Source organism: Argiope bruennichi, chromosome 8, assembly GCF_947563725.1.
Source record: "Argiope bruennichi chromosome 8, qqArgBrue1.1, whole genome shotgun sequence".
In the NCBI taxonomy this organism is placed as follows: domain Eukaryota; kingdom Metazoa; phylum Arthropoda; class Arachnida; order Araneae; family Araneidae; genus Argiope; species Argiope bruennichi.
This window is the reverse complement of record NC_079158.1, coordinates 76789516-76806649: the sequence shown is the minus strand read 5'-3', so window position 1 is coordinate 76806649 and position 17134 is coordinate 76789516. Positions and strand designations below refer to the sequence as shown.

Genomic DNA, 17134 nt, shown 5'->3' with positions numbered 1-17134 from the left:
TAGCATAAAAAATTCTACAAAAAAAATAATATTAATTAATATATTTTTAACTGATTTTTTAAAAATATGTTTTAATTTTAAAATTAATTTGCATCACAAATGAAATTTTTATAAAATGAAATATTTAATAAAAATGATCCAATGGAATAATTCGAAGAAACAATATAATTATAAAATATTTGTTATTTATTTTACATGTATATATCCATGTACTGTGTCAATTCTGCAAGGAGTTTTATGACCTCGCAGAAACGGAATTTACCGAATAATTATGATATAGAAATCATTATTTTTAATTTGTATTAATTTACATCATTGTTGTATAATATGTATAGATGTAAAAGAGAAGCATGAAATATTTCCCCAAATCTTCATTTGACAAACATGGTCTTGAAATTTACGAAGTGAATTTTATGAATGTTCACGTATAGGGTAATGGTTCTCAGGCTTGATAAATCTGATGTTCAAAATTTTAATTGCCTTAAAATATGATGATAAATTCATTGCTTAATATAACCTTTATCATAAATAATTAATTTTCAATGAATACATAGTCAATGACCATTTTTCCAATCTCAAATTCTTTTAGTTCATTTCTGGTCATTCTTTTAGTCCGTCTTTTAAGCACTTTAAAAATGATGTTTTGAATTCATTTCCCTGTTTTTTAGGATAGACTTTTAATTCTATCGTCCGTAAAATGTAACAAAAAAATTATTTCCCACATTCGTCAGAGGTAATGGATCTTCTTCATGTGTAAGAAAAACATGTTGAAAATTGGATACCATAGATCTTCTTACCGTAGATGCATAGAGAACAGCAGGTTTGAGAGCTACCACAAATTGTTGTTCAAAGAAAAATTATTCAATTATGAAAAACTTGCCGTAAAAAAAACAATACCAGGGCGGTGATTCATGAATTCTCAAAATTTGATGAACAACAGTAGAGATTTCTAGCGCCTAGATAATGGTTAATCATGTTGGTCAATGTCATTTTGAGATTAGTAGCATTTTCAGATTCGTAGAATGAACATGGAAAGAAGTCCTTAGTAAACAAAAAAGAGGATAAGTTAATATAATCTTCAACATTTATTCATATTTAAATAGTGAAAAATTATAGTAGTTCAGAATTAATCGCTAATAGAATAACATAGCTTATGAAACTACATTAACTCACGGAACCTTAAATATATATGCCCAGTCGAACGATTTTAAGGACCCTACCGATGATTGCATTTCTATTTATGTAATAAGGGACAAAAAATGCATCATTTTGAGAAAATGGCAGATTAAAATTGCTGCACGCCTCTGATTTTCACAACGTTGTAAAATAAGATTAAAACTGCTGCACACATCCGATTTTCACAAGGTTGTAAAGTAAGATTAAAACTGCTGCACACATCCGATTTTCACAAGGTTGTAAAGTAAGATTAAAACTGCTGCACACATCTGATTTTCACAAGGTTGTAAAGTAAGATTAAAACTGCTGCACACATCTGATTTTCACAAGGTTGTAAAGTAAGATTAAAACTGCTGCACACATCCGATTTTCACAAGGTTGTAAAGTAAGATTAAAACTGCTGCACACATCCGATTTTCACAAGGTTGTAAAATAAGATTAAAACTGCTGCACACATCTGATTTTCACAAGGTTGTAAAGTAAGATTAAAACTGCTGCACACATCCGATTTTCACAAGGTTGTAAAGTAAGATTAAAACTGCTGCACACATCTGATTTTCACAAGGTTGTAAAGTAAGATTAAAACTGCTGTACACATCTGATTTTCACAATGTTGTAAAGTAAGATTAAAACTGCTGCACACATCTGATTTCGACAATGTTGTAAAGTTACATTTTACAAACCATTTTCTGCACAATACTGATTAATAACTCCAACTGATGAAAGATGGACCATGTTCTGTAATACTTGTATTGCTGTTCTTTTCAATATCAATGTAGCAGATTCTTCAATTTCTTCTTGAACAGACTTCTATCTAAATGCAGGTACGATGGAAAATATTAATGTGATTTCTAATTTTTTTAACTCTTTTTTCAAACGCTCTGTAGATATTGGTCCAATTCGCAATATTGATATTCAATTTTGAATTAAATGTGCATTGAAATAAAATGAATAAGAAATGAACAGATTTTCGTAAATGCTATTATCAATTTAAAATAGTTTACCATTGATAATAGCTATCAATCAAAGTTTTTCGCAATGATAATAGAACGTTATGGATAAAACACTACCTTTCATTGATAAAGGCATCTTTAATTTCCAGAAAATGTACAAAAAATTGTAAAAAAAAAGTTATCTAGGCCCCTGCGAATTAACATAAATGTCCAAACTTGCATTAGGTATGTTGCTTCAAATTTACATGAAAGCTGCATTTTTCGTAAAGGAAAAATCCCTGGTCCTGAATATAAAACACAGTTGCTATTTATTTTTGATGGCAACTGTTTGAAATATATATATTTTTTTTCATTATTACCTTTCTTTAATTTTTAAAAAATAAAAATAAAAAAATCTCATGACTTTTTTCATTATATTTTCAAGTTTGATGCATATTTGTTGATTAGATATTTATTTCTTTAAAGAGATCTGAGAATTTTTTTTAACTATAAAACCCTGGAATTTTTTTTAGACTTCCTTCAATAAACATTTTACTCAAAAGATAAATTCTAATTAAAAAAATACCTTTACAAAAACATAAATATGGCATGAATAATTGCCTTTTTAAAAACTGCAGCTCTAAATAGATAGAATTCAAACTTAAATATATTATCTAATTGTTTGGTATCTTTACCAGTTTAAAGTCTTCAAATCTTTTGTTGACGCTTAGTGTTATGCATGTGTATGACATACATAACACTGTATGTATGTATGCAACACTGTTATGTATGTGTGTGTGTGTGATATGAGTCAGTGTTATGTATTAAATCTTATGCATATTTATGGCCCTTAGTAGTATTATGTATATGTATGACGCTTAGTGTTTTGTATTATTTCATATTCTTTTATTTATAGTAAGGCATTAACTGCTTACTAAATAAACAAATATGTTTATTTATAATAATTTGATCCAAAGTAAAACCTTGTATTTTTAAATTATATTAATATTTAGAATGAATTCATTTATCTCTTTTATTATTATTTATTTAATATGAGCTATTTACTTTTAAATAAAAAAACGAGTTTAATTCAGGACATTTTATTCAGATTCGTGGCATTTCTAAAGTTAGGAACAAACAATAGAAAATCTGGACTGTTCAGGTTAAACGAGATGTCCGGTCGCCTCACATAACAGCTCATGCTTCATCAAGGAATTCATTAACTTGAAAAAAGATTCTGACAAAATCATTTCAATTTTTACTGACGCTTTTGTTTGGTACGATTATTTTCAGGCATTTCGTGGCCTTCTCAAGACCTCTTTAAAAAATGCATTATTAATTATTTATTTATGCAATTGGATTCCCTGTAAAAAAATTCAAAACCCGAGGGAACTAAAAAGTCGTTGAAGCACAAATGAGTGATTAAATCGCTTCGCCGACAAGAGAAAGTGATCTCAGCGATTTCATCATGTAATACCTCAAGTTCCCCAAAACAATTAAAATGCCTCATTTAGCCGCGAGCATCTCCAGCTACTCCACAATCAAATTGACCTTCGGTTCCTGAAGTAACCTTGAGATATTTTTTTCACAGTGTCGAACACTTTGTTTTGTGAATATTTTTGAGTTGTTTTATTCCTGTCTCACTCTCTTATTATTCTTGAGGATGCTTCTATTGAAAGTTTAAAAAAATATAACAAAAACCAAAGATTCCGAGCCGGTGAGGCGAGTATGAAATAACAGAGTCTGGTTTTAACAGGGGGGTAAAGGAAGGGTGTGGACACGATATCTTAGGTTGTCAGAGCGTTTGTTACACAAAACGCTGCAGGCGGGTCTATATAAAGGTGAACTTTTATCTCTAAAAGTCTAGATGGTCGTACAAAACAAAGCGATGCACTTGGTGAGTGTTTTCATTTATTAATTAACTAAAATGATACCTTTTCTTACAAAATAGTGAACTCTTTTTCGTAATTGCATTATTTTATTTGTGCCTTCCAATAATATATCAAAAATCGTTTTAATTTTGCATTATAATAATATTTCAAAAATTATTTTAATTATGCATTTCAATAATATTTCAAAAATTATTTTAATTATGCATTACAATAATATTTCAAAAATTATTTTAATTATGCATTACAATAATATATCAAAAATTAGTTTAATGATTACATTTAATAATTTGGATGCATGCAATCAGGCATAACTATATTTCAGAGATTTCATGTTTATTATTTGATTATAGTACATTTTAAATAATATATCAAAAATTATTTTAATTATGCATTCCAATAATGTATAAAAATTATTTTAATCACGTATTCCAATAATATTTCATAAATTATTTTAATTATGCATTTTAATAATATATCAAAAATTATTTTAACTATGCATTTCAATAATGTAACAAAAAAATTCATTATAAATAATGTTATAATAAATATATTATATGAATATATAATATTATATCAAAAGTTATTTTAAATATGCATTCTAATAATTTTAATTATTTTGATTGTACATTCAATATTATATCAAAAATTATTTTAACTGTGCATTCCAATAATATATCAAAAATTAATTTAATTATGCACTCTAATATTATATCAAAAACTATTTTAATTATGTATTCCAATGATATATCAAGAATTATTTTAATTATGCATTCTAATAAAATATTAAAAATTATTTTAATGATTCCATTTAATTATTGGATGCATGCAATCAAGCATCAGTTACATTTCAGGGATTTTAGGTTTATTATTCGATTATAGTACATTTTAAACTGTATTATTTTAAAAGATTATGGAATTGTAGATAGTCTGAAGGCAAATGGATTAGAATTCATTCACTGAGGCACAGTGAAAATATAACGTAAGTGCATTTTGATCTGTGTTGTCTAAGTTTTACAGAATTCGGTAATTTCTAATTCCTTTGCTTAGCAGAATATATACAATAAAATTATTCATTTAGAAATATACCGTACAAGAATTTTTTTTTATGTAAAATCCTGCGAAAATAGATAAATCTCAAAATGTGCATTGTGAAATTGTTTCCTAATTTTTGGGATCAGTTTTAATACTTATGTAATTTTAAGTTCTGATTAATTTAGAATGTAATAATGTGGAGATTAATCAAATCTTTTGTTAATTATATATAGTTATTTTTTTATGAATTCTTTTCGTGTTAAATTCTAGAAATAATTATAAAGCTCTTTTAGGGTTCTAACTTTATTCTTAAAATTAAATTAAAAAATTTATAGAACACTTTCAGTTTTTGAGTACCACTCAGTTCTACCCTAGATTTAAATTTTATTTGATCAAAAAATATAATAACTATTAAAATGTGTTTATAAAAATTATGAGATTATTAACTATGTAAAGTTTACTTGATGAAAAAGTACAATAACTGTCCGAACATGACAAAAGTGAAGTAATATTTTCTGAGTAGTGATATTAATTAAAATACTTACTAACTAATTTTTGTTTTTCATTAATGATGCTTAAAAATAATTGTTCTAAAGTGAAATATAGAGCTTTTTAAAATTTTGAGGGATAATAATTCTTAACAGAATATTATAAATTATCTTTTGCATTAATTGAAAAAATTAACAACTTCTTGAGATGTTGATCAAATTCAAATTCATTATTTTTATAATATTTAGCTTTATTAATATTTAGAATATTGAATTTTAATAAAAATTATATATTTTAAATATTAATTATATAAAAAAGTATTCTCTATTTGCTAATTAATTCATTTATATTAAAAAAAATTTTAATTATTTTGTTTCATACAAATTTTGCCTAAGGATTTAGGTCGAAAAGTTTGTTGGAAGATCATTATAAAAATGATTTTCCCAAAAAATAAAAAAACAAAATTTAATGTAACAATCCTTTTAACTTTTAAATGCAATATCCACCATGTGATTTGAGAATGTGTGACTTTTATTTTGTTAATTAATTACTTGCAAATCGTAATCAATTTTGAATAATTTTAAGATCTCAAATGAGAATCCTTTAATTAGTGAAATCAATTAATACTCCAACAAAAAATGAATTTTTTTTTGGTAAAAATCGAGAGGTTTTTTTTAAATTTGTTCTCTATAATATTGGCCAATAAATCTTAGATATACAATGAAGAAAATCACTGATTATTTGCAGCAATGTAGTATGGAATAATTGAAATATGATTAATTTCTACCTTGATGTAAAAAGATTATTTTGAAATGGAATGTCTCTTGAAAGTATACCAGAAAGTAGAAAGGAAACACACCTGATTCCTCTATTATGCAGTCTTTTTTTTAAAATTTTTATGGAAAAGATTAAATAAATGTCCATTTATTACGCAATCGCATCCTATATTCTTAGAAGAATGTCATACAAAATCACAGTAATTTATTCACTGAATTTTAGATAGCATTAATCATCCCATTCTTCATTCAATATCAGTTCTTTTAGATGTATGAAATTAATTTTCTCTGTTAGCCTAACATCTATGTAGAGCATAATCTGCTATTTAGAGCAAATATCATATGTTTTAAGAATCCCAAAGGACTTGAGATTCAAGCTCAATATTTTCTATTTACAATATCTGTCTCTGAAAACTACTTTGACTTTTTTTTTATTTTAAAAGTTTTAAATTCCGAATTGGGATTATATTGTACCAGAACTCGCTGTAAAAATATAAATCATAAGTAATCATCTCTTCCGATCATGAAGGTCTTACATTTACTTACTAGTTTGATACTAAAAAGTAAAGATTATTTAATTTTTTTTTTCGTCGTGTGACTATTTTAAGCCAAATTTTGCGCAGTAGCTTCTGAGGGTAAAGAACCCTGAGCACCCGAGGGCAGTAGTCTAACTTCTAGCTCAAATGAAGATAGCACACACACACTCGCTTGCACAACCCCTTTTTACAGGGGGGCACATTCACACACCTCACAGATAAAACACAGTTGACGAACAACCATGCCCGAACCAGGACTCGAACACGGGACGCCCGGATCACTGGGAAGACGCGCTACCCCTAGGCCAGGACGCTGGCGTTAAGTTTCATCTTTTTATAATAAGTTTGTTATATTATAATAATCTTTTGCCCTCGGGTTCCCAGGGGCCTTTAACTCCAGAAGCTACTGCACAAATTATGCTTAAAATCAATGACTTCGTCAGCGGACTTGTCTATAGCAAGTACCATAAGTAACAACAACAACATATTGTAATAATTATGTTGTCGTCTATTGTTACAGAAATGATGATCGTTTCGTAACGGGTAGTCATCATGTGAAATGTTATTTCTGAAAAATACGCATTTAATATATTTTCATTGAATAATTTGATCTCTTTATGCATGAAGACAAATTTTGTTAGTTAGAGGTTCGACGAACGCCAGCTTGACTCAAACTCGAAATGCAAACAATTAAAATCTTAAAAATAAAATTAAAATAGACCCTGCATTGAAGACAAGTTAGAGGTCACTACAAACTCACACCTGAACACAAAAGGAACTGCTTGCTCCGACCAGTTCTGTCATTCTGATGTAATCAGTTCCTGTTTTTGGTTCACACTCCCCCCCCCTCAAGGAAAATGTTATTGAACTTTCAATGAATGCTGTTCTTTTATGAATTTCTTCTCAACTATTTTACGTCTGTTAAAAATTTGAGAATAAATCTGCGTAGGTAATTTAACTACAGTGTAGTAATGTTGAATTGATACTGGTTGGAGATCATTTTTTTTCTCTTATAGAATCTGGTACATTTTGCATACAATCTAAATATGGATAAGATTTAAATAAGATGATTATTTTCCTTATTTCTATTTTATTTCACAGAATAATACTTAACATTTATTCGTATAATTATTAATTATCTTTAAAAACAATTGATGTTATTTAATTTTATAAAATAAAGTGAATGAGATTTTACAACATCGCGGGAATGTAATTTCGCATCTTTATTCGTTTCATGAACTGCACAAAGATTAAATAGTATCTTCAAGAATGGTTGAAAAGTAATCAAATATTTAATGAAACAGTGAAAAAAGCTTGAATATCAGGGCAACAATATAATTTATTGTTGAAAATTAAGCAAAAAATATTTTTGTTTAAATTGCAAATATTCAGAAAAAAAATGTACGAAAATTAAGTAAATTGAAAAGATAATTTTTTGAATTTTAAAATGACGTAAAAATCATATTTATGCTGTAATATTTTTGGTAATTGTGATAGAAAAACGACAAAATTTCGTTTAATTTCTAATTTATTAAAATTTCGAAAAATGCACTCTGAAGTGTACATTCCCCTCTTCTAGATAGTATATGTGCCAAGTTTGGTAAATCAGGTGAAGCAGTATAGTATGACACACACACACACACACACACACATATATATATATATATATATATATATATATATATATATATATATATATATATATATATATATATATATATATATATATATATATATATATATATATATATATACAGGGTGCAGCTTTTATTCCTTAAATATTGATCACAGACATATACTGTAAATTACAAAGTAGTATTAAAAAAGGTGTAAAATTTTATGAAATCGATTAAAATTTTCAGAAGGTTAAACTTCAAAAGATGCAAAATTTAAATTTTTATACAGACCAAAAAAATTCTCAATGAGTAAAATGTGCCCACACCATCTAATAAGGTCATGTACAAAATTTCAGCAATTTATCACAAAAAGTCTCAAAGATATGAAACTACATAAATGCTGACTTAAACACTTTTCGATACATGGATATGAGTTCGCAAAGAGGAAAAATCATGTCGGATGTTCGTGTTTTAGGGGTCATACACAAATTAACAAAGAAAGTAATGATTGAATAAATAAATAATAATTTTGTATTTATTGGTTCAAAAATATTAAAAATTTGTAGAAATAATAACTTAAAGGAAAGATTACATAAGGAAAGACTACTTAAAGAAATATTACATAAGGAAAGACTACTTAAAGAAATATTACATAAGGAAAGACTACTTAAAGGAAAGATTACATAAGTTTTTTTTTTTCATTGACTGTGCTATTTTTAAGTTATATTCTGTAATTCATGATATAAAATTTTAAAGTATTTTTCAGGAAGCATAGATTTTAAAATTTGTATTTAAAACTAAAGATATAAAGCATATTTTATTTCCTTATGATGCATTTCTCCGTCGCGTCATCTGCACTGAAGCTGTAAGCATTTGCATTTTAATTTGTGATTGACCCTTCACCAACTTTGTTTTAACATAACTTTGAGAATTTTCATGATAAAATTCTGAAATTTTGCACTTGACCTTATTAGAGGAAGGGCACATTTTACTCATTGGGGAATTTTTTTATATGGTGTCCGTAAAAAAATTTAAATTTTATATTTTTTAAAGTTTTATCCCATGAAAACTTTAATCGATTTCATGACATTTCGCACATTTTTAAGCAACTTTGTAATTTACAGTATATGTCTGTGACTAATATTTAAGGAATAAAAGCCGCGGTCAAGTTTTTTGAGACACCCTACATATATGTGTGTGTGCATTTACACAAATTATATAGTCTTCTTCTGAAACACTGTCATAAAGCACATATATATGTGTGTGTGTGTGTGTCTGTGTGTGTGTGTGTGTGTGTGTGTGTGTGTGTGTGTGTGTGTGTGTGTGTGTGTGTGTGTGTGTGTGTGTGTGTGTGTGTGTGTGTGTGTGTGTGTGTGTGTGTGTGTGCATTTACACAAATTATATAGTCTTCTTTTGAAACACTGTCATGAAGTATCAATCCGGCCTGAATTTCTTCAGATTCCAGTTCCTAAGACCATTTGCCCCAATCTGTCATGTCTAGCAAAGCAGCTGTTTAAATGAATACTTCTTGTCCATGCTACGTGTTATTAGTTCGCTGGCAACACATTTGACTTACGTTGACTCCAAACTCACATTAGTCATTCGGAAATATACCTGCCACTCTTCTGCCAAGTGATTTTAACTAGGATATGTTTTAGAGATAGGGTTTATACTGCGAATATTATTAAGAGTATGGTAAGGCTTCCTTTTTTTCTTTTCCTTTTCCATTAAGCCATGTTTTCGGCAAAATGCAATATGGAGGACATTCTTGTGTCTCTAAATCGGATCCCCAGGGGGAGGGGGCACCTCGAAATGAGGATGAGATGCTTCCGGCATGGTGGTTAGATCTCGCCATCCTGGAGGGTACACAAATAGATGGGGGATCTGACTCCTCCCATCGATGGCGGGGCGTACTTCCTTCGGGGAGGGTTGTACCGTGGCCGGTGATGGCCCTTAGGACTCAACCACAGTTTCCGCTAGTGTTGCTGTTGCGGCGGTCCGGTCATTCAGTTTTTATGGTTTAAATCCGTGTGCCTTCGTGGCGGATAGATGAGTCAGATGGCTGACTTGTTTCTCTAATCTGCTCAATTGAGGTCCGTACCAAATTGCATATTGTGACTAATGTATTTCTAAATAAGAAAATCAAGATTAGTTAACGCTACATGTGTCGAAATGAACTTGTCCTCTAATGGCTTAAAAAGAGGGGGGAAACACCAAAATCCTTGCCTGGATAAGGACTTTATAATTTTATTCAATTTTAACCAGAAGGTTAAACTTGATTCAGTTGGTTTACTATTTCATCAAATAGTTATAGAACAGATACAGATTACTTTAAAACTAAAATATGAAATTCTTATTTTTTTTTCCAAACGCTTAACAAAACAATAATTCTGCAAGTATAAACAGCAACTTATTTCTATAAATATTAAACTACTATCAGAATTTTATTTTTCTCTTTATTTAACATACATATGTATTAAAGTACTCGTTTTATAAATTAAGTAAATTTGTTTGCAGCAATTTTATTGAATGTCGCTTGAAAATTTATTGTATTAATTATTATAATTGAAATAAAATATATAAAAACTTATTAATTTAAATTATTATAATTTTTTGTTTTGTTTACATAAGAGTTTATCTCTATTTTTACTTATTATTATTTGGAACGATTTTCAAAATTAGTTAATGTTATAATATCAGTGTTAGGATTATTATATTAATGTCATATTATTAGTATTATAATATTATATATAGTTCATAATTCATATTATTAAATCTTGTTGCATAATTTTTCAATTAATGTAAATTATTTTGAGATATCTTCAACGAATACGAATAGTACTATAGCATAGTATCCTTTGTTTCAATAAAATACAGGCAAATTTTGAAGGATGTTCAGTACTACGATGTATTCATTACAAAAGCGAAAAAACCTTTGAATACACGGAATGAATTATTGGTGTTCTTATATTACTAAGCTCAGTGGAACAAATTAATAATGATTTTATGCCAAAATTGCATTTATAATATTGCACAATGCATAAAATTTTTTAATTAGTTTCATATCGGGTGTTTCAAAAATGACCGGTATATTTCAAAAATCAATAAAAACTAAACGAGCAGCGATAGAAATATACCGTTTGTTGCAATATGCTTGGGACAACAGTAAATTTTCAGGCAGACAAACTTGCGAAATTAGTTACAATTTACAACAACAGATCGCTGCAGGCGATTTGAAAGATATAGAAGAAAACGCAGTCTGAGTTCGCCATTCTGTAAGTCGTCTTTCTGCTTTAAGCGTGTGCTGTTCACAGATTGCAAGTTTGTTGTGAAAAAATGGTTTATTCATTAGAACAAAGGATTTTTCTGGTGTTGGAATTCCACGGCGTAGAACACAGTGTTGTTGCAAGAAGACGAATTTTCAACGAAAGTTTAATGTAACCAAAGAGCCGAAAAGCGATACAATAGAGGATATGTTTGAAAATTTTTGAAATCGCTAGAAATGAACCCCTGCGACTTCTTTCTGTGGGGACACATGAAAGATCAGATGAACCGCCACAATCCAGAAACAATTGAACAACTGAAGCAATAAGTCTGTTCTGCATGTGAAGCCATCCCGCCTGAGACGTTACACGGGTTTCTGCTCATTTCATTCTGTGACTACGCCATGTTATTGCTGCGCATGGTGGATATTTGGAAAATATCGTAGTTTAGATTTTTTGCCGGACTGTAGCGCTATCTGTTGTTGAAAATTGTAACTAATTTCGCAACTTCGTCTGCTTGAAAATTTACTGTTCTCCCTAGAATATTGCAAAAAACGGTGTATTTTTATAGCTGCCCGTTTAGTTTTTATTGATTTTTGAAATATACCGGTCATTTTTCAAACAGCCGATATCATTTTATGCATAATATTTCTTTTATATTACTCTTAGTCCTACTTTTTATAATTTAATTCATTATTTTATATTCTTTTTATTCTTTCAAGCTTCGTGATATTTCCGTTAGAAAAATAAAACACTTTTTTGGCTTTTCGCTTTTGATTATTAAAATCCCTTCTTGTGTTTTAATAGACAATGTGATTGAATATTATATATAATCATTAATTATTATATAATTCAAATTTTTTATAAGGTGCAATCAAAATGTTTCGAATTTTGATTTTCATGATTCAAAAGTGAGTAGGAAAAACTGCACCAAATACGTGGTAGAAATAAAACTCAAACGTGGTCTAGTATAAAACAGGTATCTGTCATTGACAAAGTCGATAAATAAGATCCATTGGAGCAAGGTTAAATACTTGGTTAAAGATACAGTTAATTAAGTTAAATCGCATTTCCCACTTGTGTTTTTTTTTAAAAATTATTTAAAACAAAAAATGTTCAATCTCGCAAGTAAAATTTTGTTATAACTTGGTAAAACAAATCAAGTATGTGAATAAAAGCCCATAAATCTTGAAAAAGTAACAAATAAGTAAGAATTATATCTAAAATAATAGGAATTGTCTGAAACTATAAATTCATTGAAGCCTGAAATGAAAACAACCTTAAAAAGTATATTAGACTGATAATGGGTGTATAAATATGCATCCGTCCTTTTTTTTTTTAATTTGAAAAAAATGTTAGTTATAAAAATTAAAAATCGATTTATTCCAAATATTTCCTCTCAGAAATTATTTGTCCTCATTTGTCCGTCTTTTGGTCAGCAAACGAATTCTGTTAAGAACAAAATCTGATTGTTTAGATGCAATCCAGTTAATATCTGAGTGGGAATTGAGAGGGGGGGGGTGTCAGCTCAGGTGTTGTCCTCGTCATCTGACAGCGGTTCAAAATGACGAGGTCCGTCCCAAAATAGCCCTAGTGTTGCTTTAAAACGGGGAATTAATATAACTAAACTAAACTGCGTGGGAATTTAATTTTTCTCCAGAAACTACATGGAATAAATTAAATAATGGTTTGAAGGTGAATATAGCAGGAGGGCAAATCAACTCAGCGAAATTATTCCAAAGTTTTTTTTTCTTAGACTGGCAACATATGGGTGAGCATTGCCGTGTCGTTTCGTCGTATTCTGAATGTTTCATCTCCAATGCCTTGAACAAATTTATCAACTGTTGCTTGCATTACTTCGCATTAATGGTTTGATTATGTTGCAACAGTGCATAATAAACTCTTACTCTTTCTCATGTGTAATGAAATTGTTATTTTTAACTAGACAAGTTCAGTCTTTGAATGTTACATTCGAAGGGAGGCTCCCACCAAGGAGCACCTCAGAAATGAAGATGAGAAGCTTCCAGTATGGCGGTTTGTTCTTGTCACCCTGAAATGGTGCAGGTCGGTTACCTCCTATCGATGGCGGAATATACTTCTCACGGGTAGGGTTGTCCCATGGCCGGTGATGGTTCTTAGAACTCAACCATAATTCCCACAAATGTTGTTGTCGCGGTTTCCCGGTTATTTAGATTCTCCATGTGCCTTCGGGTGGGTCGGAGTAGCGAGTTATGGTTATATTCGAAGGGGCATATTCACCATAAATATTTAACCGCATCTAATGTATTTCTGCTGTTACATTATACTATTGCATTGATATAATGTACTATAACTACCCTCAAATTCTAAGTACAAATCCCGATATATTTCCTAAGCTTAATATATATATATATATATATATATATATATATATATATATATATATATATATATATATATATATATATATATATATATATATATATATATATATATATATATATATAATATTATTTTGGAATCCTGTCGACTAAATAATATGTAATTTTTTTAGCCATATATTTAATGGTTTTAGTCAAATTTTTCAAGTAGTACCATTAACATCATCTATTAAAAATGGATGGATTCATATTTATACACCTCATATAAGACACTAACAAATAAAACTGAGAAGAACAATGCCTTTTACAAAGCATGAAATGTTTTAATCAAATAGGTCAACACAGAAAAGCAAATATTGCAGTAACATATTTATTTTGGGCATACTATAAATAAGCCAACATTAAATTAGAAATTAATTTTTAGAATTGTTCTGTAATGTATATTTTATATAAGGAAAATAATATCACTATGTTTTCTCTTATTTCAGATAATATTCTCTACGTTACTGGCGGGCACATTAGCTGCGCCGATGATACAGTCTCTGAATGTCAATGATGATGGCACGTACCAGTTCTTTTACGAAACTGGTAAAGAAGCTGGGAATCATAAAAGGAGCGAGGCCAAACAATCAGACGGCGTAGTTATTGGAAAATTCTCTTACGAAGACCCCAATGGAGAAATTCGGGAAGTCAACTACAGAGCAGATGACTCAGGTTACACTGCAAACGGGGATGTCAGCGTAGACGGTGCTCCTAAAGGTCAGTTCCCTGCTGTCCCAGAAGAAACGAATGAAGCCCCATTACTATCTGCACCCCAAAACGGGAATCCCGAGCCCCAAGCTTTTCCTGTTGAAGAAGCGAAACCAGAAGAAGTTGCACCAAAGTCTGATGGTTCATCTGGCGAAGAAAAACCCGAACCCCACCATGAGGAAGAGTCAAAACATGAAGATCTCAAAGAACTACCTTCAGAGGAAAATACAGCAGATGAACCACCAGAAGCTTTTCCACCCGGATTCTTTTTGGAAAAATTCCATGGGTTGAGAAGACTTCCAGAGCCGTCAAAGGAACCTGAACCAACCTCTAAAGAAGTAGCAAGCGAAAAGCCAAAAGAAGAACCTGCATCAACAGAACAACCGAAACCAGCCGAACAAGATTCAGAGCAACCTGGGCAAGTCGTTCCAACAGCACATGAAGATCCTTACAACGTAAACCTCAAAGCTGCACATGAAATGGAGCTTTTCATGCACCTGCGGCCCTTTCAGAGTTTTTCACCTCAACAGATGGATACGTCAATGTTTCGCCAGCCCGTGTATGTATTTTCTTACCAACACCCCGACTCTTACGGGTATCATTACTTCTTCTGAGTCCATAATGACAGCTGTTATTCCAAAAACTCTTTGGTTGTATTTTTATTGCGAATGTTAATGCGGAAAAAGAGCAGTTTGAAATCAATGGGTTTTGGAATTTCTACTTTGGTTCATTCCCAAAAAAAATCTGGTGGCCAGTTCAATCAAAAAATCGTGAGTGAGGATTTTAAAAAAAAATTCTGAGTTTTCTATATTCATTTGGAACTATATTGCAAGGCACTTGAAACTTGGTATTTTCTTTGGCAAAAAATAACTTTTCTGGGTTTCTTAAATTATTGGTAAACATTTTTACTTACATTTGTATGTAAATGTTACATGAAATAATGTAAGATAAAAGAATTGTTATTTAGATAATATTAAAATATATTTTTTGGAATTTATTTACAAATGGCTTATAGTTATTTTCATTATTCTGAACTTCAATTCAAACTGGTTTTTTTACGAATTTCAAGCAAAAATATTTTTATTATGTATACTGAAAAATAAAATTTTTATAAAGAAAGTAATATTTTAAAAATGACTTATTGAAAATTGAAATTCAGCAATGTATTCATAATAAACAGTTTCTATTATCTTCATATTTCTATTTCCTTATTTAACAAATATTTATTATTTAACTAATCCACAGTTCAAGGCTATTATATCTGAATTTTGAGAAAACTGGAAATATATGTACAACAGTACATTATTTTCGGACTCTAAAAAATGCAAAATTTTATTATATTGTGTTGTATTATATTATTCAATATCAACAATATTATGCAATATTTCAAATATTGTTTAATATCATACAATATAATACAATATATGTGTGCCACTAGTGTCTCTAAGGCATACATTTCCTGATCCTCCGTGTGTGCGTATGCTACTTTCCTCATGCAACTCACGAGAAGAGTGAAATCAAATGAAGATTTATATTAAGTTTTACTATATCTCAAAAAACAAACTGATTTTACCATAGTGATCAAAAAGATTTAAGGGTCTTAAAAAAAATTCAAAACGCAAAAACTTTCAGGCAAAATTTAAAAACTATTAACAATTGAAAATAGATGCTCGTTACAGGGAAATAAGATTTTTATATGGGAAATACAATGATTCGAGATGATATTGCATTAGATAAACTGAGGCGATCAAAAATCAGTTGAAGACTAATTTAGAATCTGTTGGTAGAAATCAAGTAATTCTCGAAGGCTTTGATTTTGTTCCTGAGTTTTACAATTCTTTAGTTTGGAGATAGGTGACTTCTTCTTGTATACAGCCAACCACCCTGCCACCACTGAACGAGGCATTATCGACAGGATGTGTTGTGGCCGACTGCTGTCTTTATCATAACCCATCTATAACATCAGCCGATTTACCAAATTTACATCCTTTTCGAGACGGTTGGGCCGCAGCCACAAAGTGATTGATCTCTAACCTTCATTCTAGTCTTCCCTTACTCATATCGTCCTGTTAAACGAGGAGCATGCTACCACTTTAAAGAAAATCTCCTCAAAGTTATTATATTCCTCTAAATTGTCGTTCCACAACAAAAGAAATCCAAACATTTTAAAACTTTTAAATAGTTCGGGGAAAAAAACAGTTAATTTTTAACGTCTTGTGTTTAACCTTCAGTATTTTAAGATATCTGGTACCCTCAATACTGTACTTAAATCATTATTTTCAACTTTTATATGCTTTTTTAATTCCAATGCT

At 29.7% G+C, this 17134-nt stretch overlaps 1 protein-coding gene across 1 annotated transcript in view; it reads left to right on the top strand.

The window, feature by feature from the left end:
- LOC129980671 (uncharacterized) overlaps window positions 1-16017 on the top strand; it is a 56454-nt gene extending 40437 nt beyond the window's left edge. Inside the window, exon 4 of the mRNA XM_056091052.1 lies at window positions 14561-16017. Within this exon, the coding sequence (XP_055947027.1) occupies window positions 14561-15436 (876 nt within the window). The 3' untranslated portion in view covers window positions 15437-16017. The remainder of the gene's footprint in view (window positions 1-14560) is intronic.
- Window positions 16018-17134: the final 1117 nt, after the last annotated feature.